General features: G+C 37.9%; 1 protein-coding gene across 3 annotated transcripts in view; it reads right to left on the minus strand.

The window, feature by feature from the left end:
* The window catches only part of TXNDC16 (thioredoxin domain containing 16), a 94,296-nt gene that overhangs the window by 10,547 nt on the left and 71,153 nt on the right, over window positions 1-12,596 (minus strand). For all 3 annotated transcript variants that reach the window (XM_010834573.1, XM_010834575.1, XM_010834576.1), the window contains 3 exons: window positions 9,124-9,208; window positions 7,360-7,498; window positions 2,453-2,613 (listed from right to left, as the gene is read on the minus strand). In XM_010834573.1, the coding sequence (XP_010832875.1) occupies window positions 2,453-2,613; window positions 7,360-7,498; window positions 9,124-9,208 (385 nt within the window). The remainder of the gene's footprint in view (window positions 1-2,452; window positions 2,614-7,359; window positions 7,499-9,123; window positions 9,209-12,596) is intronic.

Here is a 12,596-nt window from a genome sequence, read left to right on the forward strand (position 1 = left end):
GCCAAAGTACTGGAGTTTCAGCTTTAGCATCATTCCTTCCAAAGAACACCCAGGACTGATCTCCTTCAGAATGGACTGGTTGGATCTCCTTGCAGTCCAAGGGACTCTCAAGAGTTTCACAGTTCAAAAGCATCAATTCTTCGACGCTCAGCTTTCTTCACAGTCCAACTCTCACATCCATACATAACCACTGGAAAAACCATAGCCTTGACTAGACAGACCTTTGTTGGCAAAGTAATATCTTTGCTTTTTAATATACTATCTAGGTTGGTCATAACTTTCCTTCCAAGGAGTAAGCGTCTTTTAATTTCATGGCTGCAGTCAACATCTGCAGTGATTTTGGAGCCCCCCAAAATAAAGTCTGACACTGTTTCCACTGTTTTCCCATCTATTTCCCATGAAGTGATGGGACCGGATGCCATGATCTTCGTTTTCTGAATGTTGAGCTTTAAGCCAACTTTTTCACTCTCCACTTTCACTTTCATCAAGAGGCTTTTTAGTTCCTCTTCACTTTCTGCCATAAGGGTGGTGTCATCTGCATATCTGAGGTTATTGATATTTCTCCTGGCAATCTTGATTCCAACTTGTGCTTCTCGCAGCCCAGCGTTTCTCATGATGTACTCTGCATAGAAGTTAAATAAGCAGAGTGACAATATATAGCCTTGATGTACTCCTTTTCCTATTTGGAACCAGTCTGTTGTTCCATGTCCAGTTCTAACTGTTGCTTCCTGACTTGCATACAGATTTCTCAAAAGGCAGCTCAGGTGGTCTGGTGTTCCCATCTCTTTCAGAATTTCCAGTTTCTTGTGATCCACACAGTCAAAGGCTTTGGCATAGTCAATAAAGCAGAAATAGATGCTTTTCTGGAACTTTCTTGCTTTTTTGATGATCCAGTGAATGTTGGCAATTTGATCTCTGGTTCCTCTGCCTTTTCTAAAACCAGCTTGAACATCTGGAAGTTCATGCTTCACGTACTGCTGAAGCCTGGCTTGGAGAATTTTGAGCATTACTTTACTAGCGTGTGAGATGAGTGCAATTGTGTGGCAGTTTGAACATTCTTTGAAATTGCCTTTCTTTGGGATTGGAATGAAAACTGACCTTTTCCAGTCCTGTGGCCACTGCTGAGTTTTCCAAATTTGCTGGCATATTGAGTGCAGCACTTTCACAGCATCATCTTTCAGGATTTGGAATAGCTCAACTGGAATTCCATCACCTCCACTAGCTTTGTTCGTAGTGAGGCTTTCTAAGGCTCACTTGACTTCACATTCCAGGATGTCTGGCTCTAGGTCAGTGATCACACCATCGTGATTATCTGGGTCGTGAAGATCTTTTTTGTACAGTTCTTCTGTGTATTCTTGCACCTCTTCTTAATATCTTCTGCTTCTGTTAGGTCCATTCCATTTCTGTCCTGTATCGAGCCCATCTTTGCAAGAAATGTTCCCTTGGTATCTCTAATTTTCTTGAAGAGATCTCTAGTCTTTCCCATTCTGTTGTTTTCCTCTATTTCTTTGCATTGATTGCTGAGGAAGACCTTCTTATCTCTCCTTGCTATTCTTTGGAACTCTGCATTCAGATGCGTGTATCTTTCCTTTTCTCCTTTGCTTTTTGCTTCTCTTCTTTTCACAGCTATTTGTAAGGCCTCCCCAGACAGCCATTTTGCTTTTTTGCATTTCTTTTCCATGGGGATGGTCTTGATCCCTGTCTCCTGTACAATGTCAAGAACCTCTGTCCATACTTCATCAGGCACTCTACAAACTATAAATGGCTACAAACTATAAAATAAGAAGATACTTAGAGAGACAGACAGAGAAAGACAAATGCTACACAGCAGTAACAGTAATACGTGGAATCCTAAAAAAAATGTCAAACTCAGAAACAGAATAGAAAAGTTGCCAGGGACTGCAGGGTGGGGTAAAGAAGGTGAGACTGGTAAAAGGAAACAGACTTCTCAGTTGCAAGATGAATAAGATCTAAGGATTTAATGTATAACACAGTGACTATAGGTGATAATACTGTGCTGTATCATTGAAATTTGCTACATGAGTAGAACTTAAATGTTCTTACTCCACCCCATCCCAAAATTTACATTTATAAAACAAATATATGAGGTGATGGATGTGTTAATTAACTAGATGAAAGAGTTTTTCATGTATGCATTGTGTTTAAATTATCTCAATGTACATTTTAAATATCTTACAAATTTATTTGTCAGTTATGCTTGAATAAAGCTGAAAAAAAACTCACAGCAAAAAAAAAGAATTTATTGTAAAACAGAATTCAATCTAAAACAAGATCATCTCAGACCATCTGAGGCGGGTTAATTACTAAAATGATGACTTTTATATTGGTTTAATAACATTAACTCCAAAGGTAGTTTCATTCCCTAATGAAAACTTAATAATATTTATTACTTTCTTTATTTTTACATATTAAAAAATAAAAATATACCTACAGATTTAACCAACAAGGGGTAACTGAATCCAAGTATTTCTTTTTTGCCAGCCTCAGTATTGTTTTTTCATGCTGAAGATCTATGCCACCATCACTAAATAAAATAAGTAATGGTTTCTGAAGTCGTAAGTAAGTGGGAAGATTTTCCACAGTGATCTCTGGCTGTTTAAAAACAAAACAAATCAAGAAAAAATGGGAAATTATAATACATAAAAGAGAAAATAATGTTCAAATCACTCTTGCATGTTAGTTTTTAAAATGTATTTCAAACAAATTTTCATTTAAGTGGAGATTTTACTATATTGATTAACAAGTATGTATCTCAAGAGTGTTTTTTATTTAAACTCATCTTATTTCAATAATGAATTAGTTATTTCAAAATAAAACTACTAATAGAATTTGAAAATAAAGGAGCTCCTTGTTTTTTAAGCATGTAGCATTTCTAGTAGTTTATGTTAAAATCTGGATCAAACTAGTCAACACACATATGACAAGTATTTTTCCTCTAGCATAAAATTTAAACAAATATATAAGCTAAGCTTTAAAGATATAATCTTTTAACACCTATGATTACTTAAAAATTAATAAGTCTTACTTTGTTTCAAAACTGAGTTTTTAGCATAATTAAAGTAATCCAATAATATGCTAAAACAAATTTTAAAGGATCTTATTTTGGGGTGGTTTAAAATAAAGAAAAAGTAGTAAGAATAAGAAATCTTACTCTTTTTATTAATTAAGAGAGAACATTTTTAAAAAATATATTTGTAGAAGACAGTTTGTTTAGGCTGTTATTAACAAGAATTGGAAAGAGTAAGAAACAAAGTTAAAATACTTAGGATTAAAAACAGCAGTGACTTAAGAGTATTAAAGGCTTCTACCATTTTCCATTTTTAGTATCACATCTATTAATTCATCTTCTGGATATACTTGTGAGCTGGATTAAATCTTCCTACATCAGAAAACAAATCCCCAGCTGACAGATGAGGAAACCAAGGATGAGAAGTTGACTTGCTGAAGTCACACAGCTAAGTAGGAGGAAGAGTTAAATGAAACTAGCACCCAGGGGTTTTGTTTACCAGTATGCCATTTCACTGGATCACACTAGAAATCCAAATGAACAATTTTTTTATGGTGCCAATCACCTGCAATTCACCCTCAAACACCGAACTCTGGCACATACTTCTCCCTACTTAGTTCTCAAAGCCACTTTCCTCTGCCAGTTTTCATTTTTCTTTGAATTCTTTCTCTTTGACCACTCAAAATCCTCTTCTCACACCTTCCTCTTTCATGATTTAAATCTTAGATCCCCTTTTCTCCAAACTCCCCCATGTTGTCTTATGTTAACTATCGTCATTTCTCTTCTACATGAGTTATGTCCCCTTCCTAAAACTGACAGTTCTTATCAAACCAGCAGAACAGATTTGATGGATATGGTGTGATGGAGCCATCACAGCTCAATTCAAAAATTTATTGAGAATTTTAAGATCTTATGCTGGGTGGGTGCATGAGTATGTGCTCAGTCTCTTGGTTGTTTCCGACTCTTTGTGATCCCATGGACCATAGCCTGTCAGGCTCCTCTGTCCATGGGATTTTCTGGGCAAGAATACTGGAGCAGACTACCAGGGGGGATCTTCCTGACACAAGGATCAAATCTGTGTCTCCTATATCGACAGGCAGATTCTTTACCAGTGCACCACCTAGGAAGCCCCTTATGCTGGGTACTGAATCAAAAAGAAGTAAGATGCTTAATCTGCCCTCAAAGAGTTCATAGTTTAGAGGAGGAGACAAGTGTGCAAACTGCTGTGATCCAAGAAAAAATTTTAATGTACAACAATAAGAAGACCCCAGTGGTTCAGTGGTAAAGAATCAGCCTGAAATGCAGGAGACACAGTTCGATCCCTGGGTTGGGAAGTTCCCCCAAAGGAGGGCATGGCAACCCACTCCAGTATTCTTGCCTAGAAAATCCCATGGACAGAGGAGCCTGGTGGGCTACAGCCCATAGGGTTGTAAAGAGTCCAACATGACTGAAGTGACTGAGCATAAATAAGGAAGCCTATTGCCTCTAAATTAAAACTAAAAAACAAGGTAGGGGAGCTCATGGGTGATTTTAGGAAGTGATATTTGACCTGGGCCTTGGATAAGGAAAAAGACCTTTACAGACTGAAGTGTGTGCTAGAGTGGGGATTCCAGATACAGGGAACAGAGAGGTGAATGAGAGTGCAGACAGGTGTTAGGCATACAGAGTATCTGGGGAACAGTGATAGTGAAGTGTACCAGACTCAGGCAGGCAGAAGCAAATATGGCTGTGGGAAAATGACTAGAGAGGTTCTTTCTAGCTCCCAGAAATACTGAGAAGATTTTGTACCAAATAAGTCACACGGTCAGGCCTGTTTTAGATGACTAACTAGAGTATGAATTTGTGGAAAGACAGGCCAGTAGTGGCAGGCATTGCTCTTTCCTGTCAGGAAAGAAAGACTAAGAGTTATCCGAGTTTAGTTAAGATTAGAAACTCAAAAGTTAGGATTCATCAGCTGGTATAATGACCCATATAAGTTATGGGTATAGATACTAAGTCTCCCAAAGAATGAATGTAGCAAAAGAAGAAAAAATGGTTGAAGATGTAATTCTAGAGTGGCAAGACGGTTGAAGGTGTACCTGGAGAGGACGGAACTGCAAAAGCCAAAAAAAGAGAGAATCTTAAAAAGGAAAAGCACAATCAAGGGTTTTGATTGCTACTCAAGAGGCTACTCAGAGAAGAAAAGGTCATCAAATGTGGTTACTGGAAGATGAGTGTTGGCTATTTGAGTATATAAGAGACTGTAATTATGTGTGTTCCCATATTCTTATTTATAATAAAAGCACAAAAATGAACTCAATGTATTTGAGAAAAATGCTAAACATATTACCCAACAAATAGTTCTAAGTGTGACAGCCTTAAATATACTATTGCTTAATTGGAATAACTACATAGTTAATTAGCATGTAATTAGCTATGATCTGGGGCTTCCCTGATGATTCTGATGATAAAGAATCTACCTTCAATACAGGAAACCCAGGTTCAATCCCTGGGTTGAGAAGATCCCCTGAAGAAAGGAATGGTTACCCACTCCAGTGTTCTTGCCTGGAGAGTTCCAATATTCTTGCCTGAAAAACTCTACAGAGGAGCCTGGCGGGGGGGTCATGAAGAGTCAGACACAACTGAGCGACTACCACTTTCACTTTCAAAGATATTCAAGACAAAGTGTCAAGTAGACAACTGTATATAGGAGCCTGGAGAGCAGGCCCAAGGTCTGTGTTGGCCATATGAATTTGTGAGCCATTACACAGATGGTATACATGTCATTCTCCGGGCTTCCCAGGTGGCGCTAGTGGTAAAGAACCTGCCTGCCTATGCAGGAGACATAAGAGATGCAGGTTCAATCCCTGGGTTGGGAAGATCCCCTGGAGGAGGGCATGGCAATCCAGTCCAGTATTCTTGCCTGCAAAATTCCATGGACAGAGGAACCTGGTGGGCTACATACAATCCATGAGGTCATAAAGAGCTGGACATGACTGAGCAACTAACATTTAACTATGAGCATTATTTACCTGGACTAATTTGTCATTAGGTTCATTAAAATAAAAGTTTGATGCTATATACAAAATGTTTACCATCTGGCCATCCACTGCTCTTTCCTATCCAGAGGGAGTCTTTCTAGTACCTAAGGGCAGGCCAGAAGATAGCTTACTCCTAGCTAGCTACTGTACACAGTCACTGATGCTCTCGACTTAAAAGCTCTAACACAAAGCAGCATTAGGAAATTTAACAACAGCACTCATGGAATTTTTTTAAGTTTGGGAAAATCTATCCCTAAATTTAAGCTTGGTTAAAGAAGTTATGATTTATTCTAATTTTCTTCTTTATAGTTTTCTGTATTATCTGGGGAAAAAAGCTAACATCTTATAAAAATTCCAAAAATATTAACACTATGGATGTGCTAAAGAGACAGTCATTTAATAAAGTCATTAAAAACAAAAATGTTACTTTAATAAATAATTTAGAAAACCGCATCCTAAAAATTTTAATGACTTGATTAATTATAAACCATAACTTTAATTAGGGAAGGGGAGTTAGTGGGACTGAGGCCACAAAATGACTTAAAGAACACATTCTTTAGCCTAAAATGTAATATTGTTTAGATCATCATGACAAAAGACAACAACAAGAGGATATTCATTCAGTATTTATAGTTGATAATACTGCTCCCATGTCACTTTAGAAATGTAGAAAAGTATCAATTTTTAATAGTCTAGCTGTGTTTAATATTAATGCAAAACAATCAAAATCAAGAAATGCAGGTTACATCTGTTGTGCCTTTAAATCCGCTATTATACAAAGTAGGCATCAGAAAAGGACTTTGACAAAACATATTTTTCTCTACAACAATGTAAGCAATACTAGCTAACATTTTCTGAGTGTTTACCAGGCTAAACACTGTACACAGAGCACTGAACACCCATTCTCATTCAGTCCTTACAATAACCATTTTACACATGTGGAGAGACACTGACATACAGCCAGTAAGGAGGCAAGCAAGGATTGGAAGCCTAGCATGCCGCTCTCTGGAATCCAAACTTGCTTCTTGCCAAGTTTCAGCCCAGATGGAGTACTTCAACCGGCCATCAGCCACAAGCATCTCAGCAAGAAAAATAATCCAAAGACATGTAGACTTTTGGCAGTGGATTAAAGAAGCTATATGCATGATGGGTGAATAATAAAACCGAGCAACCCAATGAATCTAGAGCTCACCAAACATCAAGCCCTGTGCCAACAAAAGATGGAAAACCATGTATTAAAACACGCAAAGTTCTTTACACTACCTTTAACTGCTCTAGATTCTATTTCAAACATCCTTATTATATACTCACAAATGTTTCCAGTGATGCATTTGTTATTATTTGAACTATGTCATGCACATGGACGTTAACTAATGGAATGCTCTCTATTTTGCCTTCTTTGTGTCTGGCAAGCAGCAGGGCTGGAAGAGTTACGGTATATTTACTTGACCTGTGGAGAAACGGAGTATTAAAATTCCCAACCAAAATACAGCAAGTCATCGAAAACATGAACAGTTAGGCAAAGAAGTCACAATGGAAGCAGCAAACGGGAAGCCCTACTAAGAAAAAAGAAAAAAAAAAACATTTCCAGGCAAACTTAGCTCTTATGTGAGGCTATCTGAGCAAATTCAAGAGCCTTGACAACCTCGATTAGAAGAAAACAACAGATACTAATCTAGCCAGGTTTTCCTTTTCCTAGACAAGTTACTCATCAAGAAAATGTCTAAACAGGATTAGGAACACACTGAATGGTTCTTAACTTTATGGACTGCTCACCAAACTGCTGAGCAAGGAGATAGGCATTTATGAGAATAGGCCTGTATTTGCCAGGCACTATACCAGGTGCTTCTAGTTACATTTTTATTTAACCCTCAGAATGGCCCTATAATCCTCATTTTACAGATGATGAAAGAGTGATAAATAGCAGAGACAGAATTCACACTGAGGTATTCCAGATACAGAGTCTGAGCTCTCTCCATTGAAAGAGAACCTGAAATCCGCTTTCTCCTACCACTACTTTTGCTAACTAAACCTAAAAGAAAATCACTAAACAGGAAAAAATGACTGTGTGAAATTACCAGTGATATGGTAACATTTATATCATGCAAAAACTTAATTCATGCTAAAACAAAGTATAAATCTAAAGACTGGGCTTTCTACTGCCCAGTCTTCAGATTACCTGGAAGGTGCTCTTAGTTATAAACAAAACATACTCTGAAAACTACTGGTCTAGAAGACAGTGGGTGATTAGCCATGTGTCAGTTGAATAGCCATGTGTCAGTGAATAGCCATGGGTCATATTCCCTAAAAGTCTAGAGTTCGGTATTCACTTTTCAAAAGTCACTGATTTCTTGGATAGAACAGGAGCTCAATCATCAAATGCGTCACCAGTGTTCAGGATGAAAGATTTAATTAAGCTCAGAAATCACAATTGGAAATAATATAGTCAGAGGGTAAGAAACACAAACAACTCCACGTGCATCTGAAGATGAGTCGTTAGTGTAGAATGTGATGTGTATTAATAACGTCTAAATTTTCAGTTCATTCATTCTGCAGCAATTGAAACATTTGATAGTTTACAGGAGCCCCAAATTCTACAAATAAAGCAACTTAAGTGGCTATAAAAAGCACTGCTTACGTGTACGTCTGCAATAACAAAAGTAAGTAAAACTATCGGTTCATCACCTAAAACTCTGGGAGAAATATGTAAAAACTCTGATTTTTATGCATACCTTGATGGCAAATCAAAACCCAGACACTCAAGATGTAAAATTCCTCAAAAAACTATAACTGCAAAGAATTTAAACTGCAGGTAACAGAATCCAAAGAGGAAAAATTTTATAGGAAGATGAAGCGGTATGAATCCAATGTTGCCCCATGGAGGGCTCTAGCCTCAAGAAGAATTTTGAGTATGTAAAAATTCTAAATAGCCAGATAGTACTTTACAGATTTTCCCAGGATGAAATTAAAAATTTAGGTATGTTGCTGCCCTATTTTCCTTAAAAAGAATCATGTGAAGACAGGTAATACATTATTTTGCAAACTTCCTCCTCCCTAAAATTATAATACACTTACAGTCTCAAAACATCTTCTTCAGAATAAATTCCTGTGGTAACATATCCTTTTAGGTAGCTTCCTGCTTCAGTGAACTCTTCTTTGGCTATAAATATACAAACAAGATAAAAATCTGAAACCTTTAAAGTTATATGTGCTATTCAACTGATGAACAGATTTATAGATGATAGTGCTTTATTATTAATTATAAATATATTTCAGTATAGACCCTGGAGCTTCCCTGGTGGTTCAGTGGTAAAGAATCCACCTGCCAAAGCAGAAGAAGTGGGTTCAATTCCTGGGTCAGAAAGGTTCCCTGGAGAAGGAAATGGCAACCCATGGCAGTAGTCTTGCCTGGAGAAGTCCATGGACAGAGAAGCCTGGCGGGCAACAGTCCACGGGGTCACAAAGAGCTGGACATGACTGAGTGACTAAACAAGTGCAGACCTTACATACCTTGTTGGTTCTAAAATAAACCTGTGTTATCATGACATTTGATTATTATAAAAATGTACATTAATATAATGCAACATAGATAATGTACATAACGTAATGTTCTGAAAATAAATGTACTCTAAATGTACAGTTGACCCTTGAACAACATTGAGTTTGAATTCACAAGTCCACTTAAACATGAATTTTTTTCAATAAATAGAGTACCTGTATTTTCATTTTATAGACATTTAAACTAGGTGTGAGGAAAGGTTTACGTTCTCCATAAACTCAGAGATGGGGAGTTCACAATGGGGAGATGGGGAGATCTCAATCAGAGATGACAAATATGTGGAACCAAAAGAAAGAGGCTTTGAGTCCTAATTCTACCCAAACTGAGCTTCCTGCCATTGGGTAGATCATTTATCAAACCAATTGTTTTTAAGGCAGAGACAGCAGAATGGAGATTTTTCACTGCACAGGGGGTCAGCAACCCAAACCCCTTCGTCTTCAAGGGTCAACTGTAATTTATAGGATTTATAGGGTTCTGATCATACAAATTTGTTAAATAAATATTTGTTGCCTTTTAATCTACTCCTGCTGCTGCTGCTACGTTGCTTCAGTTGTGTCCGACTCTGTGCAACCCCACAGATGGCAGCCCACTATGCTCCCCCATCCCTGGGATTCTCCAGGCAAGAACACTGGAGTGGGTTGCATTGCCTTCTCCAATGCATGAAAGTGAAAAGTGAAAGTGCAGTCACTCAGTTGTGTTCAACTCTTAGTGACCCCATGGACTGTAGCCCACCAGGCTCCTCCACCCATGGGATTTTCCAGGCAAGAGTACTGGAGTGGGGTGCCATTGCCTTCTCCGTAATCTACTCCTAAGGCAAGGTAAATGGAGACAGCTGTGCTATATGGAGCCTGGAAAGACAGCAGGTATGTGAAACGATGCACACCTTATACCACAAAACCTAAAAGGACCTATATGCATAGAAAAAGACAGAAGACTGGAAATTCTAGTCCTCTGACACTGTCTGTGTTAGGGTTCTACAATTATGAGGGATTTGCATCTTTTTTCATTTCCTGTATTTTTCTGTAAGGTGTTTTTGTTACTTTTGAACTTTGATTAGTTTGTGTATTAGTCTTGTCCCATTTGTTATGATATGCATATTCAAAACAAGAACTATTATCTCTAGGTTTTGTGAATACATTTTCATAAATAATAGCATATTCTGGATCTTACAACCCAGAAGCAAGTCTGAATTAAACAGCTATAGACTAATGAGAAAAGAGCAGAGATGGACTTTTGTAAATGATGTATTCTTGCCAACTGAAGGTCAGATGATACCTCGGCTGGCTGCATGAAAGGTTCACAGCAGTTCAAATAGAAACACAACGATGAAAGAGCTGAATCATAAAGCACCTAGCGGTCTGGGTATGCTGAACCCAGAAGATCTGTCCCTTAGCAGTCAGTACTATGTCCGTGATGTGAGCACCAACACCATTAACACTGAGTAATCACCAGATTGTCTTTAAAAATGAGGCATGCTTTCCACAAGACTGAGAGACACTATAGTAAAGCCACTTACTAGGGTGGCAAGATCCAGCTGCAAGCAGCACTGAGAGCTCATTTATGATCATCAAGTTAGTGAGAAATGAGTAATCCATGAAAACATTTTCTTTAGCCTGTGCTATACCAAGCTAGAAAAGATACATAAGAAAACAAGGCAACCAGAAGGAACTGAGTGTCTACACTCTCATTTCTAAGAGAAATTTCCCTAAATTCTGATCCGTAATTGATGACTGTTACCTAAAGCAGTGACATAGTGGAATCTGTTTTAGTGTCTTCTTTTTTAAATAAAAAACAGCAGGGAAAGACACTAACATTCCATATAATTTGCTCATTCATAAGATTCTAAACTCATGAATATGTTTCTTGGAAGGCTCTTCATGAGTCTACTTGTTCATAAATCCTAAGAGTTCCTTGGGGAATGGGAGTATTTAAGACTGTAGACCTCAGATCTATATCCGTTTCCACTAAATCAAAGTGTAAATTCCCCTTTGAATGTTTGAAACCAGGCACATTCTCCTTTTTGGTGAAAACTGCCATGTATGTCAGAATATATGCCAACCCAAATATAAGGAAATGATCAGTTATCTAAATAAAAAGTTTTTTAACCACTATAAATATACTTGAAATGTAATATTAATAGTGACTTACAATATTTAGTTGTTTTAACTTTAAGCATATTTAACTGCATAAAATAAATAAATTAATTTAGCAATACTGCTTCTTTCCACTGTTACATTTTATTACATAGTTATATTTATACACACACATATGTAGATTCATCTGTATTTTAGCTCTGTTAGCAAGAGGCAAGAACACCCCAGTAATTAAAAGCATTCCTAACCCCTAGATCTCAGCTTTTAGATTCAATGTCTCACTAAAGGAAACTGGATTCCCTGGAGAACTGGCTGATTCTAGGAACGGGGCTGGGAACATTTTGTGGCAAAAGGACATTCAAAAAACAATGGAGACATATCAAAAGGTCACAGGTACCAGGGATGATGGGGAAAAAAGTATAATAGGATGAAAGGGATCCTAGGACAACCTGAGCAAATTAATGATAGCAGCTGATTATAATCCATTGAATAAAATAAGAACTCAGCTAACCATACTGATAAACAAACGAGCAGTATGCCAACTAATAAAGGTAGAAGGAATAATGGAATTGGAAAGTGCCCACTTGGCAACTATCATAGTAATACCTCTTTCAGGCAGTGAGTGGATTCTAAAACCAGTATGCAAAGTAAGATGAGAAACAGGACATTTGCTACTGCTGCTGCTAAGTCGCTTCAGTCGTGTCCGACTCTGTGTGACCCCATAGACGGCAGCCCACCAGGCTCCCCCGTCCCTGGGATTCTCCAGGCAAGAACACTGGAGTGGGTTGCCATTGCCTTCTCCAATGCAGGAAAGTGAAAAGTGAAAGTGAAGTCGCTCAGTCATGTCCGACTCTTAGCGACCCCATGGACTACAGCCTACCAGGCTCCTCCATCCA

Source organism: Bison bison, unplaced genomic scaffold (assembly GCF_000754665.1).
Source record: "Bison bison bison isolate TAMUID 2011002044 unplaced genomic scaffold, Bison_UMD1.0 scf7180017864034, whole genome shotgun sequence".
Lineage (NCBI taxonomy): Eukaryota > Metazoa > Chordata > Mammalia > Artiodactyla > Bovidae > Bison > Bison bison.